Here is a 20,754-nt window from a genome sequence, read left to right as displayed (position 1 = left end):
GTGCGCGCTTCATTGTTTGCTTCGAGTGTTCCGTGTCGGCGTGTGCTAGAACTGTCTGCGTAAAAGTCTAGCTTCGTTCGAGGACCGATTGGGCGACTCATCACCACTCAACGATGGCGAGTTCCGGCTCCGCCGGCCCTTCAACGGGGAAGACGAAGGCTATCTCCTTGAAACGAAAACGTGCCGTCATCCTCGACGAAGTGCACATAAACGTAAGGAACGCCGTCCACCGCCGGCGTCCTCCGCGCGGGCCCGTCGCAGCTGTCGACACGGGCCGTACGTAGCTCACAGGATCTTCTTCTTTGGATCGGAGCTTTTCGGAGTTGGGGAGAGACGGTGCCGCTCTGGCAGAGAGCGCGTGCAGGGAAGCCTAGACCGCTTTCTGCAGGCACGACAAACAAGTGCCCGTGACGGCTCGTGTTATCTTTGTTTTGTTTTGAGTGTTACGTTTATGCAGTTCAGATATAACGAAAAAGCGTATAGGGTAAGTGATTTCATGATGAACAGAACAGCGCACACAAAGACAAGGACAGAGAAAAGGAACATGCAGGACACACAAGCGCATGTTCCTTTTCTCTGTCCTTGTCTTCGTGTGCGCTGTTCTGTTCATCATGTCATCATACCAACTCGCCCAACTTACTACACTTCTGTAAGTGATTTCAGCTTCCCGTTAACTTCTTTGTAACCAGTCTAGACAGCGATCGTATACAACTTAGTCAAGAGCGTATTCACAACGAATATGAGTGTTTGCATGCAAAGAAACACGAGTGTTTTTGTACAACGAAGTCGGGTGTCCGCGTACAGTAAACAAAGTTCTTCTCTAGAGTGAAGTCAAGTGTTCGTATACAACGAATACAAGTGTTAGTATAAAACGATCACGCGCGTTTCTATTCAAGGAACAGGAGTGCCCATATACAGCACAAAAAATCTTAATATACAGCAAACTCAAGTGTTCACATACAACGAACACAACTGTTTCTATACAACAAACACGAATGTTTCTATGCAACGAACACGAGTGTTTCTATACAACGAACACGAGTGTTCGTATACAGCACACACATGTTTCGGTGTACAACGAACACGATTGTTCGTGTACAACACAGATAAGCCTCGGCCTACAGTAAACACGAGTGATTCTATAGGGCTTTTCCTTCATCGCCCAAGACTCAACGAGCGTTGCTCACCGTTTGAGTATGGTGCTGGAAGGCGTCATGATCAACTTGTACGTGTCGGGCATGACCGTCACAGTGACGAACGGGAACAGTCGTAATTCCCTGTCCAGGGTGGCGATAAGGGCGGTCAAGTTTTCCTCGCTCTTGGAATCGTACAGCTTGAAGTCCCTGCTTAGGCCCACAAGAGACTCCCGCTCGTTCCTCCCTTTGTATTCGATGAGGCAGTCGAGGAACAGACTTGACACCTGCGACGGCAGGTCGACTATATGTAGCTTACATGTCATCTTTAGTGCAAAACAAAACACCCGAGCTTTGACGGCGTGTGAGGACGTATATAAGAACGCGAACCTTTGACTGGAAGGTTTTGTGGGTAGGCGCCAAGGCTAGCTGCCTTTGTCCCTACCCACGGTCTCGCATTCAATCGGAGGGTACAAAACCGTCGTCTGTTACTCGCGCAGTGTCTCGCGTTCGAGTGCTGGACGCCGGCATTTGTCGTTCAGGCGCGTTCAAACCGTGGGTATGCACAAAAGCCCCTTAGGTCTACTCCCTATCGCATAGTCTAGGGATCCCGAAGAGATGCCCTGCCGTTCTAATTCTGCCAGTGACCAAGGTGTAAGAATTATATGTGTTCGAACGCTGAGACGCGATCGAACAGAAAACGTCTTATTGGCGAGCGCTCGATCCGCATCAACCTGCAGCGTTTCCGCCGTCTAAACAGCGCAGCTAAGGGAAACAACAAAAAAAGTGTATCGTTCTTATGGCACCCGCGTGAGGTGAGCGCTTCTTCAGCTTGGAGCGCCTGCTCTGACGTTTAATGGACGCTGACTTGAACACTGCGCCAGATATCTCTCCGCGCTTCAACGCGTTCATAGAAATGTTATTGCCGCCGTTGAATTGAGGCACAAAAATAGGGTTCATGACGGAAGAGCGTCTATGCGACACATGTAGCCTAATATGACTTTAGGAACGGAGAAGTATCCCATAAAAAGCATAGGAAACCGGGCGCGACCGGCTGCCAGGAAATTTATTAAAGTCTGGGATGATTCAATTGGTAATTATTTTTGCGTAAATAACTTATTTAACATGGGGTTTAAGGGCATGGTTTCAATTTGAAAAATGCTCAGCATCATCGAAAAACACAAAGTCAAAAAATAGCAGAACGATAGTAGGCACGCGCATCATTTACGCTTTTCTAAAAAACCGCACAAATTTAATGGATTTTTAAGTGTCGGCTTGCAATCGGACCGCTTCCCGGCACCGACGACACCACACACCTTGGAGAAATAGTGCAACCAACCTCTGCTGCGTTGCGCGAGGACAGCGCAGCAGAGGTTGGTTGCACTATTTCTCCACTGGGAGCGGTGCCATCGGGGCCGATAAGCGCTCCGATTGCAAACCGGAACTTAAAAACCCGTCGATTATATGCGGTTTTTCAGAAAGCCGTAAATGCTGCGCGTGCCTTCTTTCGTTCTACAATTTGTTGATTTAGTGTTTATCGATGATGCTGAGCAATTTTTTAATTGAAACCATTGCCTTAAGCCCAGACTTGTACCGTACGCATTACAAGTAACCAAATTACTTGTAATCGATTACTTTTTGGAGTAATTTTGTAATCAGTGGATTACTTTTATTAGGCAGTAATCACAAGAGTAATCTGATTACTTTTTGGAGTAATTTAAATTACTTCTAACCGTTACTATATTTCCACGGAACCCCTCCCCCCCCGCATACACCTTTTTTTTCTGAAATGACGAAAAAAAAATTGGTTCTTGTTAGAAACGGAAAAAAAAAAAAGAAGATATTTGCGAAGCTGTAGGAAACGAGATCAACCCTTTTGTATGCACAGTTTCTGTGGAATGTCAGTTTTGTTTCGAGCTTGGACTGGGAGTGGGAAGCCCCAAGGACCAGTGCGTCACAAAGGCGTTTCAGGGCGAAGTTTGAGGGAGCAGAATGTAACTTTGTAAGCCCTTCATTCAAACCAGCCCCCTCACGCACACACACGCATAAATAAACAAAAACAATCCTGCTTAAGGTACCTACTCGCAGCCCGTAGGAGAACCAAAACCGAAGAATTCCTAAAGCGGATGCAAAATATAACAAAGTCAGTTCATATACACGTCAAGACCCCGTATTTCCCCGACGTGGTCTTCGTGGCAAGCAAGGTTTCGAGGTTGGAAGTGGTCGGGGCGATCTCTTCCGCTAATGGATACTACACATGATCAGTTTCAAATCCTGGAGCTGCTGCTCTTTTGTATAACATGCGAGTTCATCCACATGTGAACAATATGTGGAGAAGCGCGTGTGTGTACGAAAGAGAGTAAGGGCCTCTCGGTGGCCAGTACAAGAAAATATAAAGAGCAAGAAAACAAAAATATATTTCTGTGGAACCAGAGATTCCAAGAAGCACTCTAAGTTTCTATTCATCAGGGACCAGTGGAGATGTTTCGGGTGAAATAGCGATTGCAGCACTACTAGAAATTTTGCAGCTAGAAAAACCGATAATCTAATGATGCAGCGCACAGAGATGGCTGATGCTGTAGAGGGAACCCGTTTTTCCTTCTTCAATACTTGTGAAAACGTGAAATATAGGTTGGAAGCAGTTCATTGTTATGAGCGCTAAAGATGTAAGACTTCACACAATAAAGTAATTGGAAAAGTAACGATTACTTATTAAAGTAATGTCCAAATACTTTTGCTGTTGAGTAATCAAGTAATCTAATCGAATACTTTTTAGCCAAGAGTAATAGTAATTGTAATCGATTACTTTTTTTAGTAACATGTGCAAGACTGCTTTAGCCCAGTATTTAAAAAATATTAATTACGCAAATTAATTACCAAACGAATTATCGCAAATTTTAATCATTTTCCTAAACAGGCCCCTGGCCCAGGACCAACACGACACAAGCCTTTTTTCGTTGCGATGGGTCGTTTTCTCAATATCGAATTTGGCCACCTCTCGTGAAACACCTTTTATATATATATATATATATATATATATCCGGTCAGAGGAAGCTCGCACTGAAGGCGCGACAACGAAAACACTTCCTGGCTGTCCTCACCTTGTCGGTAACTATATCCTGTCAAAACTCGTCCGTTGTGTTTGACCAGACATCAAAGCCCTTTTGGAGTGCTCTACCCTTGCAACCGTGCGCTCCTGCGCAGGCGGAAGATAAACTTTGAACGTAAAGAGCTCCGTGCGTTTCACACCTCTTTAGACTTTTACTCTACGACGCTTGACACGAAGGCTTAACTATGTGACGAGGAAAAGAAAAAATCGTAGCGTTCCAACCACTAAAGCTGAACACGGTTTCCGACTTCGCCCACTGTGTATACAGCGTTCCAATGTTTACAAATCCACAGACAAGAGCGCGATCTCCGCAGCACACCTCGCGCACGCTATTCTTTTCGGAAAGCGAGCAAAATGCGTGTCATATATATGCGCGAACGCTGAAAATGGCATCGGCCAGAAGCCATTTTTCGGAAAGGTGTATGCGGACAGAAAGTGAGAGAGAGGAGGAGAGCACAGCGTGGCGGGGACGTAGAACGCCGAGCTTTGGTTAGAATGATTATACTCTGTTTCATACTTAGTGTGCAACGCTGTCAAAGCTACTGGCGCGAGCATGGGGCTTGATCTCGTTGATCATTTGCACGCGTTCTCGCGCGAACAAAACCGTAGATGAAGCCACGCGCTCGCGCCAGTAACTTTGACAGCGTTGCACGCTAAGTATGAAACAGAGTACAGTAAGTAGGCGCGAAGCTAGCTTTCTTTGTTTCCCCGGCACTCGCCGACCGCATTCGAACGCGAACGTCAAACGCTGGACGCCGCTGGCGTTCCGCGTTCTAACAGGATCGAACAGTGCAGTGTAGACAAATGCCGCCTTTGTCTCCACTGTCATAGCCTCCTCTATTAGCGGCGGGATGTTTTGGTGGCGCCCTCTTATGGTTCCTCTCGTGACGTCATTACCTTACGAACAACAAGTTCGACGGTGTTTATAATTAGCATGGTAGAGGCTTAAGATCATTGCGCTGTGAAGCCAGCACTGCCAACACCGTCAAAATTGAAGTTCTTAGATTACTCTTATTTCTGTTGATGAGAAAACCTTTGCTGACGTCATAGTCACCATTCGGCCAATCGTAGAAGGCCGATTACAGCGACTTCGCCAATGCTGACAAAGCCTGGCAGATCTCCACGTCTAGCCCCTTTTTGTAGCCTTTGTACATCAACCGTGAAAGGGGGCGGTAGGTGGCAAAGGGCTGTGTTGCACTAGTACTTGCAGACGGCGTAGGTGCCGCAAGAGGGCTTTTATTCTGAGGGGCACCGACACGGTCGGCAGGTCGGGCAGAGTGGGAGCGTAGAGACTGAGCGTTCCTTTTCGGTGGCATCGGACACGTTTCGCACAGAGAAGACTGGGGTCTCGATGTCAATGTTACCCTGAAATGAGAGGTGCGCCTTCGGAGCTCGCGCTCTAGATCCCAACTCTTTGTGGAATCGCCGCCGGAATGGAAAAGGTAGAGCGGCACAAAACGGATGAGAGGAGAGCCACGCGACTGGCGCCCCGCTGCGGCGAGACGCCGAGACACACTTTTCCCGAGCGAACAAGTGTGTTTGGGGTCCTCGCCGCTGCAAAAGCTGTGCGCTGACGTCCAGGCTTCCCGAAAAATGGCTTTTTGATGCTCTGTGCTACAAGATCCTCGCGCTCCGAATTTGCGACTGGGCACTCTATGGCTCCGTCGCCGAACTGCCAGGCTTTCGGAGTATACAGGAGACAAATGCGAGCTAGCTAGCTTTGAGTCTACCAACCAATCATCCAACCAGAAATCGATTTTCTGACGATGCCTCGCGATCTCCTCTCCTCCTCTCCCTCAGCTTCTGTCCGCATACTAGGTCCACAAAAAAAAACCACATGACGTCAAAAAAAAAAAAAAATCACTAAAGCCGCTGTTACGCCTGTAATCCATCGTACGATAAACAGTTCGCGGACGCTCTATGAGGTGTTTCTTCATCGAATCACGGTCAGGCTGGTCATGCGAAAAATGTTTGCAGTCATGTCGAGAGCATACATATGTACGAAGCAAGCATGCTTCGAACATGCTTGAGACATGGCGTGACCGCATGTAATTCTCTCAACATGCCTGCAGCCAAATCCGTGTCTTTTAAATGATGTTGCAAAAAGCTATGCTTGTTGCAGCTTTTGGCCCCAGCTACAACCTTTCTCTGGGAAAGAAAATAAAACTGATCGATGAATTCATTGATTCGTCGATTGATTGATTGATTGAATGATGTTTGAAGGGTAGAACTCCGGCTTTAGATCTCACTGAACGGTACTCAGGTCTTGGTTTTCTGCAAGAATCTTCGACATTTCAGCCAAATCGTGCCTGTCGATTTTCGATTGGCAAGCAGAGCCTAGATCAGGTAGGACGCTTCTGGAGGTGACAGGACACCACCAGAGGTGAAGCCGGGGAAAGCTTCTGGTTTGGAGGGACACGTTCCCAACGATGACCGAAACGAAAAGACGCTATTGGACGAAAATTAGAACTGATTTGGTGGCGCCAACCAGCCGCCAACGGTTGTTTTTTGGTCACCCTCTGGGGTCGTTCCCAGAGTAGAGCAATCGATACTAATGACGTCCAAATCGTAGACGAATTACGCCGACTCTCAGAGTCAATGACCGAAATGTCTCGCACTTTCAGTGCCAGACTGCAAACCTTAGAGCAAAACGTTCACAGCCGTTTTACGGCAATCGAAGGCATTGTTTCAAAGCGCTCCTCCGAATTGGCCCAACTCACCGGTCAAATGGACCAACTCACCAACCTCTCATCCCAGGCAGGGTCCTCCAATCCTCTACTACCCCCACTATCCACACCCTACCTCCAACAGTGCATCCCTGAGTATGGCTTTACCTCTCCCCCACCCGCCACGCCTCAGTAGACACCAAACCACAATCTGGCAATGGAACTGCCGCAGCTTCCGACGGAAACGTGGCAATCTCCAACATTACATACAATCCCTCGAAACACCCCCCGATATCATAGCGATTCAGGAAACCCGCGGCCTGGTCAAACTTGCCGGCTATAGAACTTTCCAAAATCCTGATAATAAGGAACCCAATACCGCCATCCTCACACGTAGACACCTAACCGCTTCATACAAAAGCCTTGGCGGAGTTGACGTCGAGCACGACTTCCTGGAGATCCTTCCGCAGCGGAAAGGCGACCCCCGTCTCTATATACTAAACGTATACAGCCCCCCGTCGGCTCGCAAACAAAGATTTGGCGTTCTCTTTTCGCGTGCCCTAAGGGAGGCGGGTCCTCACGGCCTGGTCATAGTGGGAGACTTCAATGCCTCCCACACGGCATGGGGTTACAGGACATGCACTCCCAAGGGTCGGGATATATGGACCCAAGCGCAACAACACCGTATCACCCTGGTAACGGACCCCCTCCAGCAAACACGAATAGGTACCAGCGTAACGGTTGACACGACACCGGACCTAACGTTCACACACAACACAGCCCTCTTAAACTGGCGAAATCTCGGAGAACCGCTAGGTAGTGACCACTACATACTTGAAACCACGGTAGGGGGGTGCCTTGGAAAATCCCGTCGCAACCGCCTCCGCATTACTAAATGGGACGACTTTAGGGCCAGTAGAGAGGCATCTGCAACCGAAACCATTACCAACCTAGAAGAGTGTGCCTCCACTCTCCTAACAGACATTCAACTGAACACCACGGACATCCCAGACGAAGCCCACTTAGAGGCAATAGACGCCCGCCTCCTTCGTCTCTGGGAGGCGAGGTCCAGCCTACATAAGCGATGGAAAACTCAGCGGCACAACCGCAAGTTACGCCGCAAAATAGCCTACTTAGATAGAGAAATTGAAGAATATTCTCTGAAGTTACTAACCCAACAATGGGGCCAGATATGCGACAAGATGCAAGGGCAATTGGGGCTTAAGCGCACATGGCTTCTGCTTCGTCACCTCCTTGATCCAACCTCAAGCAAGCACGAGCAGCAACATCGACTTAATACTTTCCTGCACCAATGGCCGGGGACTGAGGACGAACTCCTCCAGGAACTCCAATCGCGATACGTAGGCGTCCCCCGGACTACTTCCTTGCCCCCGTATGCAGGGTCCAGTAACCCCCTCCTGGATTCGGACATTACGGTCCCCGAGGTTCGTGCGGCTCTGCTTCAGCTTCATACCAACTCGACGCCCGGCCCCGACCAAATCACTAACAAGGCCCTTCGCAACCTGGATGACCCATCCATAGAAGCCCTCACAAGATACATGAATGAATGCTGGAAAACAGGCAATCTTCCCCCCGCCTGGAAAACCGCAAAAATTATCTTTATCCCAAAGCCGGGTAAGACCCTCGCCTTAGAAAACCTCCGGCCGATCTCGCTCACGTCTTGCGCCGGGAAGGTGATGGAGCACGTCACCCTTAATCGCCTCGTGGCGTTCGTGGAGGACAAGCATCTCCTCCCTCCGCAGATGGTGGGCTTTCGAGCCGGCCTCTCAGTCCAGGATGTGATGCTACAGCTTAAGCATCAAATCCTACAACCCACTAGCTCTCGCGACACCCGAACCATCCTAGGCCTCGACCTCACCAAGGCTTTTGACAATGTCTCGCACGAGGCAATCCTTACTAACCTAGCCGCCATTAACCCAGGCCCCCGCATGTACGGGTACATCAAGGCTTTCTTAACTGACAGGCAGGCAACCATTACACTAGGGTCCCTCACCTCCGATCCCATACAACTGGGAAGCTACGGTACCCCCCAAGGCTCCGTACTTTCCCCCTTCCTTTTCAACTTAGCCCTTTTACCCCTTCCGGCTAAACTTCACACCCTTCCGGGACTTCATTATAGTCTCTACGCAGACGACATTACGCTGTGGATGGGAGGTGGCAGCGATGGACACATTGAGGCCACGCTACAATCCGCCGTGGACATCATAGCAGTACACGTGGGAGCGGCCAACTTATCTTGCTCTCCACAAAAGTCCGAACTCCTCCTACTGCGCCCCAGCAGAGTGGCCACGACCCCTCCCGAAATCAGGTTGCAAGTAAACAACCATCTCATCCCTGAAGTTCCCACCATACGAGTTCTGGGCCTCTTAATCCAAAACAACGGCAAGAATACACAAGCATTACAAAAACTACAAATAAGCGTAGATCAAACGCTCCGACTCATTCATCGAATCTCCTCACGACATCATGGCCTCAAGGAGCAGGAGATGCTTCGGCTGGTCCAAGCCTTTGTGATTAGCCGACTTGTCTTCTCCACTCCCTACCTTCCCCTACAGCGAGCAGAGCTCGACAAAGTTAACGCCCTTATTAGAAAAACCTACAAGGCGGCCCTCAGCCTCTCGCCCTCTACCTCCACCGATAGACTCCTTAAATTAGGAGTCCATAACACGGCCGAGGAATTAGCCGAGGCCCATCTCACCGCACAATACGAACGGCTATCCACTACTCAGGCAGGCCGACACATCCTCACGTCGCTGCAGATTAACTTCCCATCCAACCCATCTCACAAATGCTCCCTACCCCTCGATATCCGCCAATCACTCCAGGTTTCTCCTATCCCACGAAACATGCACCCTCAATATCACGAACAGAGGCGCCTTAAGCGCGCCGAGGCCCTCCATAAGCGACTCGGCGGCCGAGAGGACGTGGCCTACGTCGACGCCGCTGAATACACCCGCCGAGAGGCGTTTGCCCTCTCGGCGGTTAACGATGCAGGCTCCCTTCTGACCTCCGCAACTCTTTACACTACACTTTCAAAAGAGGCAGAAGAGTTCGCCATTGCTCTGGCGATGACCAACACCTCCGCCACCACAATCGTTAGCGATTCCAAAACAGCTATCCGTAATTTCATGAAGGGGCGAGTTTCCCCCTACACCCTACGCCTTCTCACCACACACCCTCCTCACCATTCTGTCCACCTAATCTGGACCCCTGCGCACTCCTCCCTTCCTGGCAACGAGGCCGCCCACACTTCCGCCCGAGGACTCACCGACCGGGCTGGGGACCCCGCACCTCCTGGGATGGAGTTTCGCACGGCCCGGGACCGATTGGTCACCTTCCACGAGATCACAAACCATTATCGACTAAGGCGGCGCATCTACCCTCCCCCACACCCTTCCCTGCCTCGAGCTCAAGCCACTACGTGGCGACAGCTCCAGACCAACTCATATCCCAATCCGGTCCTCTACTCCCATATACACCCAGGCCTCTTCACCCCCTCTTGTGCGCTATGCCAAGGGAGGGCAGACCTAACCCATATCATTTGGAATTGCCCGAAGGACCCTTGGCCCGACGGGCCTGGCATTGCTACCCTGGGGCAGTGGGAGGCCACGCTGCTCAGCTCGGACCCGGTCCTTCAGGACAGGGTCACCCAACGGGCTGAGTGGGTCGCTGGGGTCCATGGACTCCTAGCCACCAGGCGGGGATAAGCTCCCTATCCTGCCCGCTCAACAATCACCCTAAGACAAATAAAGTTTTTCCTCCTCCTCCTCCCTCCGGAACCTCGCCGTCGCACCCGGGAACTGTTCAGCCGGCATGGAGTGCAGTCGCCACCGGGCCTCGCGCTTGCGCTTGGCCTTCCTGACACGATCGACGACCGTGGCGTTTGCCTGCCGGCGCCCATTACATCGCTGGTTTTGTTCTCGGCGGCGGCTTTCCAGGCGAGCGTGTGCTTTTGGCAAGGGAATCTGAAGCGCTGGACGAAGTGGAAGTCGAGGCGACAGCGGCTTTGCGGCGGTTGCGGACCCATTCGCGCTGCTGCGTACGTCGCCGCTCCTTTCGCAGCCGCGCGCGGCCGACCCATCCTGAGTTTAAACCGAATCTGATAAGAGCGTAGGAGCGTAGGATACAGCGCGCAAAACAGACGAGGACGAAGAAACAAACGTGACGAGCGCTGCGCTCGTTCCGTGTGCTTCTTCTTCGTCGTTTGTTTTTCGCGCTGTTTCCTACGACGAATTCCCACCAACGCGCCCAACTATCAATTTTTCTATGATAGTTGGAAAGGTTGCCGCCATCTACGAGTGACGGCGGAAACCAGACTGGTTGTGTGTTTGCCACCGTCGCTTATAGATGGCGGTAGCTGTCCAGCTACGTTTGTGTCAACATACCGGACACGATCCTGGGGAACCTAGCCCTTAATAGCTCCGCTGTAAAAACATAAATTAAGCTTTTCGCATTTCATGATAGACCTTTTACGTAAAGCACGGGTCAATGAAAACAGCGCCCTAGAGATAGCACCCTTAAAGGGGCACTGACACCCCAAAGGTCGTATTTATTTTTATTGTCTAAAACGATGCACGTTGCAGTCATAGACACGCAAAAAAAACCGCATCGCGAAAAAAAATTTTCCCGCGCGCGCGCGCGCCTTTTTATTTTTGGCGTTTGATTTTCCCGCGTCTCGCCTCCTCGCTTCTTTTGATCGGTGACGTCAAAAATCAGGAAATTTAGAAGCTTTGTAGGCGACATCTCTATAACATTTAATTACGGCAATCCTAAAACATGTTTTTTAACGCAATTGCGAACGCACTACGGCCCTTCTTTTTGAAATACCAAAAATCGGGAGTTCGTTGTGGTGCCGTCTCCTGGATTTGTATCCTCCAACGGAAAACAGGCGACACCGCTCAAAACCGGTCCGCCACAACGCCGGGCGCTCGCTCCTTTCCTCCTCGCTTTGGGTCGCCATGGCAACAGCAGGGAGAGGTGAAAGGAAGTCGACTCTCAGGTCTCCGCGATTTTTGACGTCAAGGCACCGGCGCCGATCGCGCGGGAACTTCGAATTCGGCATTTGGAAATTGTTTTTTTACTTCACGAATACTGAATTCCCAAATCTCAAATTTTGAGGGTAATGTCCCGGCATCGTTTTCAATCGTTTCGGATAATAAAAAAAAATATGATTTTGATGTGTCAGTGCCCCTTTAAGATTGCACTTTGGACAGGTGTCCGCTAGGGGGCTTCTGTTTTCCTTCGCGAGCAATTCGTTCCAATGAGTACACGACGATTCCAGCCATGTCTCGTGAACGAAAACCGGACCAATCAAGAGATTCGTGTTTCGTTAAAAGGTGTGAGCGTATCGAGATATATAATTCTCGATTTAGAGAAATATCTAGCTCGTCTCATGATGTTCGTCAACTAGTGTTGTGCTGGTGAAAATATTGACAAACTGATATCTGTTAGAAAAAAAAAAAAAAAAAAAACATTATCGCACTCTTTACTTTTTGTATTATAGATGTCGCCATTCAGCTAAAAAGCTAAGATAAAGGAAGCGAATATTTGAACTGCAACGATGCGACATACTTTTCTTAAATATCTCCGGGGAATATTTAACGAAAATCGCTTTCATGGGACGTTGACTGCACAAACCCCTTTCTATGACTATTTTTGTGCTTCCCGTATTTGTCCATTTTTTTTTAAAGGGATGCTCTTCATGCATCGTGTGTGTTTGTTTTGTTTCATAAAGAACCTTTTCAGACGTACAAATCCCTCCCCAAAGCAAAAAAAAAAAAAAAAAAAAAAAAGTTCGACACGCTAAGAATTGCTTTTCAATGCACTTCAGAGTGAAAAGAAAAATAAGGCGTAAAATGTATAACAGAATATAACTTTTTTTTTAAATACCATATTCTAGTGAAAACAAAAACGCGCCCAATCCCATGTTTGTCAAAGGCGACTCTTTGATACGGGCTGTCGCTTCTAACGCTTCGCGTTCTATCCTTACAAGACAAGCTTTCCGCTTGAAGCGAAGCTAAAGACTACGAAAAATTTCTTCACTTTTCCTCCCCCTTCACAATCTCTTTAAATATTATTTTAAGTGGAGTTATCGACCTCTGAAAGCAAAGCTTTACTTTCGGTTAGAAGCGGCGAACTATACTCTGTTCACTCCCCCAGATGGCAGTGCTGTCGAAGCTATGTGCTATGTGGACAAATCAACCGCCTCCCTTTCATCGCCTGGCTCTGCTTTCTGTACGTAGGATTAGGAGTGAGCGTGATCACGTGGCCAAAGATAAACATATGACTCGTCCAAACGAACGCATCGCTTCGACCGCTTTGACATCTTAGGTGCGAACCGGGTGTAACAAAGTTGAATAGAGGACGTTCTCTACGTTCTCGTTCAATGGACTCTGCCTCGACAGCTTCCCAATTTATGTTTTTGTTTTGTTTTGGTAGTTTGCTGATGAATTCGGATCTCTAATTCAGAATGGGTTACACCGAGTCTGAATCAGAGTAAGCACAATACGCGTTGGTTCTTGGATGCAAAGCCCATTTTCGAATTGAGTCTCGACTTCGAAACCGAATGTTGATCACACGTTCTGCATTGCAGTCAGCTTAGTATAAAGTAATACGGCCACTGACAGATGAGAGGGACTTTGATAGGGTATTTATGCTCGCCGAGAGTTCTATTTAAAAATGAGCTATCAGAGCCAACTACATAAAACACAATTTTGGCTCGAAATTCGTTTTCGTTCCGCCCGAAAACAGCCGGTCGAGAATTGACCGGTTTCAGTCGCGTTCACCCCTTGTCCACGGTCACGTGGTGCTGAAACTATGTGTACCTATTATATCCCGATTCGTGGGTCATCTAAGGCACGCATTCAATATTAAAAATAAAAAAGAATACGAGCCTTACTTTTGAGACCTCCAAAAAACTGTAAATGCGTGGATCGAAAAAAAAAATGTTGCCCATATTACAGGAAGTTCGTGTACACGTCATTCTCAATATGGCGACGTACCGCGGACCAACGTTATTAGATTAGCTCAGCTACGGAACTGTTCATAGACGCTGCTTACACGAGCACTACCCCCTCGCTTGACGCGTCGGACGGCTACTATGCTATCTGCAGTGTATTCATGGAATAAGCACGTCTTGAAGCGCAGCGTCTAGATGGCGTTCCACCGTACTATATGGAACACACTGTTTTAGAGCGCAGCTCTTAGGGGCCCGTTTCCAGCCTGAGCGGCGTCGCCGTCGCCGTTGGCGTCGCCGTCGGCGTCGCCGTCGGCGTAACCGCGCCCCTCCCTCTCCTCCTCCCCTCCTCCTCCTCCCCCTCCTCCTCCTCCTCCTCCCCCTCCTCCTCCTCCCCCTCTTCCTCCTCCCCCTCCTCCTCCTCCTCCCCTCATTGTGTAGTATGGTCCGGGCGGGTCACGTGACCTCGGGGGGAGGGGGTCACATGACCCGTTTCCAGCCTGTGCGGCGTCGGCGTCGGCGTCGCCCCTTCCCCTCCTCCTCCTCCCCCTCCGCTCCTCCTCCTCCCCCCTCCTCCCCCGCCAGGTCACGTGACCCCGGGGGGTGACTCCCCTCCCCCCGCCGGTCACGTGACGGCCCGCCCCAGTTCATGTGATCCCATCCCTTCGAGGTCACGTGACCCCCCCGGACCTCTGCCCTCCTCCTCCTCCCCCTCCTCCTCCTCCCCTCATTGCCTAGTATGGTCCGGGGGGTCACGTGACCTCGGGGGGAGGGGTAAAGGAGAGGGAGGGGGAGCAGGAGGGGAGGAGGACTAGCAGGCATGATCACGAGGGCGGAGGAGGAATATACCCTCCACTCCTCCTCAAGAGCTGCGCTCCAATTCGGCGTTACAGGAAGTTGTAAACGGCTTTCACTTTTAGAGCGCAGCTCTTAGGGGCCCGTTTCCGGCTTGAGCGGCGTCGCCGTCGGCGTCGGCGTCGCCGTCGCCGTCGCCGTCGCCGTCGCCGTCGCCGTCGGCGTAACCGCGCGGTGCATCATGGGAAATGTCCCATAATGCACCGCGCGAGCCCCCCACCAAGGTCACGTGACCTCGTGGGGGGTCACGTGACCCCCCGAAGTCACGTGACTCCCCTGAGGTCACGTGGCCCCCTCCTCGAGGTCACGTGACCCCCGCCGATGTCGCGTGACCCCCCGATGACGTCATCGTCACTGATGACGTCACCGGCATCCACATCGTCATCGTCATCATCACTGATGACGTCACCGGCATTCACATCGTCATCGTCATCATCACTGATGACGTCACCGGCCTCCACATCGTCATCGTCATCACTGATGACGTCACCGGCATCCGCATCGTCATCGTCATCATCACTGATGACGTCACCGGCATCCGCATCGTCATCGTCATCATCACTGATGACGTCACCGGCATCCACATCGTCATCGTCATCATCACTGATGACGTCACCGGCATCCACATCGTCATCGTCATCATCACTGATGACGTCACCGGCATCCGCATCGTCATCGTCATCATCACTGATGACGTCACCGGCATCCACATCGTCATCGTCATCATCACTGATGACGTCACCGGCATCCACATCGTCATCGTCATCATCACTGATGACGTCACCGGCATCCGCATCGTCATCGTCATCATCACTGATGACGTCACCGACATCCGCATTGTCATCGTCATCATCACTGATGACGTCATCAGTGACGTCACTGATGTCGTCACCGGCATCCGCATCGTCATCGTCATCATCACTGATGACGTCATCAGCGACGTCACTGATGACGTCACCGACATTCGCATCGTCATCGTCATCATCACTGGTGAAGTCATCAGTGACGTCACTAATGACGTCATTGGTACCCGCATCGTCATCGTCACTGATGACGTCATCAGTGACGTCAGTGATGACATCATCGGCATTGGGGGTCACGTGACCACCAAGGTAACGTGACCCCCCCCTGGTTAGTTTAACCCCCCCCTCAGTGCCCTTCCCTCCTCCTCCTCAAGAGCTGCGCTCTAATTCGGCGTTACAGGGAGTTGTAAGCGGCTTTCATTTTTTTTAAACAAAAATCTAGACGGCGCTTCAAACATGGAGGAGGACTAAAGTGACTGAAAAGGGGGGTGGGGGGTACCCCACTCCGCGGGAGTACCACAACTAAGGTAGTCTAGTAACGTCGCCAGGACGCTGTGATTGCGGTGCACGACAGACCAACATTGCGATGGACGGGGAGCCCGGTATTTTGAGACCGTCGTTCGTGGAACCGGACAATCGGTCTTGAAGCGCAGAATATCGCGGGGAAGGGCTATAAGTGCGAAACAATCGGACAACGAACGGTGCACGCAACTTCGCCGTCTGGTTTCACACGCCGGAGAAGCGGAGAAAAATAGACGCGATCGGGCGTAGCCGCGTGACTTCCGGCCATGAGCTTCCGTGCTCGTGTTTCGGCTTTGAACTCGAGCTGTTGAGTATTTCTTTTTTTTACTTTAAATAAATATACCTAACTCTGTAGCAAAATGTTCATTGGTTAGTCTCCGGACACCATATTAAATCGCCTAACAACAACAGCAAACAAGTTTTGGGAATCCTACTATATTTTTAAGAAACGCAGGGAGTGGCGAATTTCGAGCAGTTTATTACCGCTCCTCGGTCAGTGAGCTTGCTGAATTAGCCAATAAGAACGTGGAAGAAAGCATCACGAATCGAGAAGCACCAACGGAATAAGCCACGCGCTGCAGTTCTTAAGCTGTCCATTGCTATATACGGAGAGCAAGTGTTCCGAATGACTTCTTTGGCTCATCGGATTGCAAGGAAGAGCACCACAAGAATAGGGAGTCTCATTGCGTATAGGAGCAAACGCAAATTCTGCGCGTGTGCGTTGTCGGTGCGTGTTCAACACTGCGCATGCGCGTCGCCGCCATGCACTAATTTAGGGCCGCAGTTTGGGTTCCGCGCACGTGCAGTGTGTGGAACGCGCAACGGCAACACAAATGCACAGCCCTTGCGTTTGCTCGCATACGCAATGGTGAAACTCACTATTGATTTTTTTTTAGTATCGCGTAGCAATAGTCGGAATGGAGTGTTGTCGCAAAGTGACTGCCCGCTCCATAGCTCAGCGCGCCCGAGGCACCCCTTCCGGTATTTTACTTGGTTCCGTTAACGCTAAACTCAGTGTGCTGATAATTCCGCCGATTGTATACGCGTCTGCCTCCAGATACGAACCTGGTGGAGAAAGCGACCTTCAAGATCTTGAGGGTAGTTTCGCTTGATGGTGGCGTTGAAGTAGCTGTGCAGGTTAAGCAGAGTCTGCCCGACGGTCCGCCTCCGGTACGACGCCCCGTTGGATGGCAGCGTAGCCGAGCTCCAATTGGTGGAACAGGCGTACGAGTAGAAGTCGCCGCAGGGGTCCACTTGGAGGTCTCGGCGTGCGCTCACGAACTGATCGACCCAGAGGCAGTCCGGGTGCTGGCAGGACAACGAAACGGCCTGGACCAGGACCGTGCCCAGAGAGAACATCAGGGGAAAAGTTTGATGACAAAATCTCAGTAAAGGCCTTGAACGTGCCAGAAAGAGTTCCTGTCTCTTTGGTATATCCCCAATGTGCTCTAGGTGCACACAGAATTACAGGTCTTCTGCGACGTGATGACGTCACCCGACATTACGGTGGTACCGCGTTACGGTCTCACGTAGCTACGTGACGTGACGTCAGGTCTCGGGACTTCATCTCTCAGACGGCATGGTGTCACTAGTGTCACGCAAAGTAATACGCGTCGTGCACCTTCTTATGGTTCCCCTGCGGACGTCACTACCGGGATCTGCCTCGGCGTGACGTCACCAGCTACGATCTTATCTGCATACCATCAGTTGTGAAAGACAAGCTCGATGGTGCGTGTGAAAAGCGCAAACATTTGGAGTCATCGCATTCTCAAACTGACACCGTCAACGTTGACAGTTTGGCATTACTCCTGTTTCTACCGATGACAGCGAATTCCTTTTAAGACGTCATGGTGAGTTCTTGGCTTTCCAATCGTGAAAAGAGAAAGAGAATAAGCATTTTTTGTAAAGAAGACAGTGAGGTCAGACAGCGCTCTGTGCCGGCTTGCTACGCTGTGAAAGAAGATGAAATAAAAAAAAAGGAAAAAAAAAAAGAAATAGTATAGACAAAGATAGCAAAGTTAGTAGTACAAAAAAAGAAGACAAAGAGATAAAAAAACACACAAATGCGCACGCACACAATCGTGGAATGCCGACCATAGCGACGCTTTCATATTTTGTTTCAGCACAAGTGCTGATGCAGCCGAAGCTACGAGCTAACGGGTGAAACGAAGTAGCATCAAGAGCGCTAATCACTGAGCCTTTTTTGTTTATGATTGATTGAGCGAGAACAGAACACGCGCAGAAACGTAACGAACACCACGATGGCGCCCTTTTTGTGCTCTCTGATTGTCCCATCAACTCGTAGTGCCGGCCGCGTCGTCTGGTAGATGGAACGAGGTATAGACGTGTGCAAGTACGGTCTGTGGGCGCAGCCATCTCTCTGCTGGTGTGGGTAGATGGTCTCACAGTCCAGCAAGGTCGTGGGTACACCTTAGCAACGTTTGACTTCCAGACGACAATCTACCCACTCACGTATCACTCCAGTGAGAGTTCGACCTCCTGGCGTCCCTCGGCACTCTGATATCCACTTCTCCTTCACTTTCTACCTGCATAACCGCAGTGTTCTTATGCGCGTTGCTCACAAAACGCACAGAATGTGCAAACAGTTGTCATCTGCCAAGAAGAGGAACGTACATTGCGGACGCGTTGTGCACTCTCGCCGTCTAAAGCCTATGCGGAGATCAAGTCGTCTGCTTCTTTCGCAGGAGCTCCGGTGACGTCAGAGCGACGCCGAGCTGTGATTCGCTTCGATTGAAATGATAGGGGGTACACCTGAGTGCCAGATGCCTTGAGGTCTACCCACTATTTTTTTTTTGAATCAGCCAATAAGAGCTCGTCGTTCTGACACCATCGCAACTCCTGTGCAAGAAGCAGACGAACTTGCTATCCGCATACACCCAAACGGCTTCGAGAGACTCGGAAATGGCCGAGACAAGAGAAAGGCTTTGCACCTTATTGACGTGTTCGGGCTTGTTCCCGTGGCTCATGTGAGGCAGGCTCTGCATCAGGGCATCCAGATTGTTCTGATTGGCCAAGATGACTCGCAGACGACCTGGGACGCGGCGTCTGGGGTCAGCCGCCTGACGGCGCACGTTGTTCAGATGCCTGGACGCCGTCACGAGTGCTCCTAGCATGAGCGCGAAGGTCACCTTGAATAAAGAAAAAAAGAATACATGATGCCCTCTGGTTACAGTGTACAGTTCAGAGCGGACCTCGCAGCTGAGCACGCGCATCTTCGTTGGTCTGTAATTTTAGGAAAGGACACGAAATATTGCACGAGCTCGGATGATTAACAAAAATAGTCAGTACGCAGGCGAGCTGGTGAAAGTTTGCCGTGATGAGTTCAACCCAAGACTGGGCCAGATGGAGGAACACTGTTGGCAGTGGTAGAAAAGAAAACAGACAGACAACGTCTCTAACTCAGCTAAAGTTTTTATTTTTTCACCCTCCACATAGGCGAAGCCACAACGCCACCCATCATCAGAACATCCTGTTTTTCACGGACACGCATTAAACCCCCACCCACATCGCACACACACACACAAAAAAAATAAAAACGAGCTACAAAGCATAAACAACTTTAGATTGGACACTATCTTCTGGGTTGCTTGCTTATCTCAAAAAGTCCCAATTAAAAAAAAAAATGCCTATGTTATTGTTGTCTTTTAGATACCCACAAACGAAGTTGCAAGGTAGATCCAGCGCTTTGCACCCCGACCTCAACTAAAACAGTATGCACTAAGAAAGGAAAAACAAAATCCCACTCGCATGTGCTAAACCAAATCGCATTGATCGAAATGTGACAGAAGCAACGCTGCAATGTCGACCCGCATGGCGTCTGCCAGAATCGCTTTAGTTCTCTGGGTGGCCCATTCGACCACGTTTCTTACAGCGCATGCTCAGAGCGCACTCCTTCTTATGGTCTGTCAGTTGCGCGTACTGGATAATGCGAAATCCACGTTGCAAACACGATGTTGAAACCGGCCATCAGCACGGGCTCCGTCACAGTAGACTCTTATGCCCAGCCCTACACAACAAACGAGCAGCATCAACGACTAACTTCAAACCCGCAAAAAATGTATACGAATTTATCTTTGGGTGTTCGCAAAGATGTTAAAAGAAATTTGAGTAACGATAGAGACTTTAATACGCAGACGTTTCGGAAAAAGTATTTCCTTTTTCAGTGTGTAAAATAAGTATGAGCAGTGTTTGGTAAATTACTGAAAACAAAGATATTCGTTGCAGTTACAGGTACTTTGAAAGAAAATATCACTCTTCGGTTACTTTTTCAGAGCACAAAATATCAGGGAAAAAATTGAAAAAATAAAAGAAAAGGACATGAAATGCAAGGAAAGCACGCGTTTTAGCAAGTTTTGACTTGGCGGTTGACTCCACGTCAGAGTAGTGGCGCTAAGCAAGCCACGGGTGCGCAGTACTCTGCGCATCTGTTGTTTCAGGATGATGTGAATAAGTAGCGATTGCGCTGCAAAACGAAACTTGGCAACATTCATGTGCTTTGAGCTGTTAAGGAATAAATGCCCTTCCACAAAGTACACGCACGTGGACAACGAAAACTAGTTTTTTTTTTTTTTTTCCCCCATTTTCTTATTAAATCGACACGTGGCTATATTTGGGTTGTGTCTGGCGAGAAACAACGTATTCACAAGTTGGCTCAAGGCGAACTTGACAC

The 20,754-nt window shown here is 49.9% G+C and overlaps 1 protein-coding gene across 1 annotated transcript in view; it reads right to left on the bottom strand.

Moving 5' to 3' along the window:
- Nucleotides 1-19,297, bottom strand: part of LOC120845254 — a 38,030-nt gene extending 18,733 nt beyond the window's left edge. The window contains exons 1-4 of the mRNA XM_040217077.3: nt 19,277-19,297; nt 19,016-19,213; nt 17,130-17,393; nt 1,188-1,420 (exon numbers count right to left, since the gene is read on the bottom strand). Coding sequence (XP_040073011.3) covers nt 1,188-1,420; nt 17,130-17,393; nt 19,016-19,213; nt 19,277-19,297 — 716 coding nt within the window. The remainder of the gene's footprint in view (nt 1-1,187; nt 1,421-17,129; nt 17,394-19,015; nt 19,214-19,276) is intronic.
- Nucleotides 19,298-20,754: the final 1,457 nt, after the last annotated feature.

The sequence above is a fragment of the Ixodes scapularis genome, unplaced genomic scaffold (genome assembly GCF_016920785.2).
Source record: "Ixodes scapularis isolate PalLabHiFi unplaced genomic scaffold, ASM1692078v2 PGA_scaffold4__175_contigs__length_147842914, whole genome shotgun sequence".
Taxonomy (NCBI): domain Eukaryota; kingdom Metazoa; phylum Arthropoda; class Arachnida; order Ixodida; family Ixodidae; genus Ixodes; species Ixodes scapularis.
This window is presented reverse-complemented; position numbering and strand designations above follow the sequence as displayed.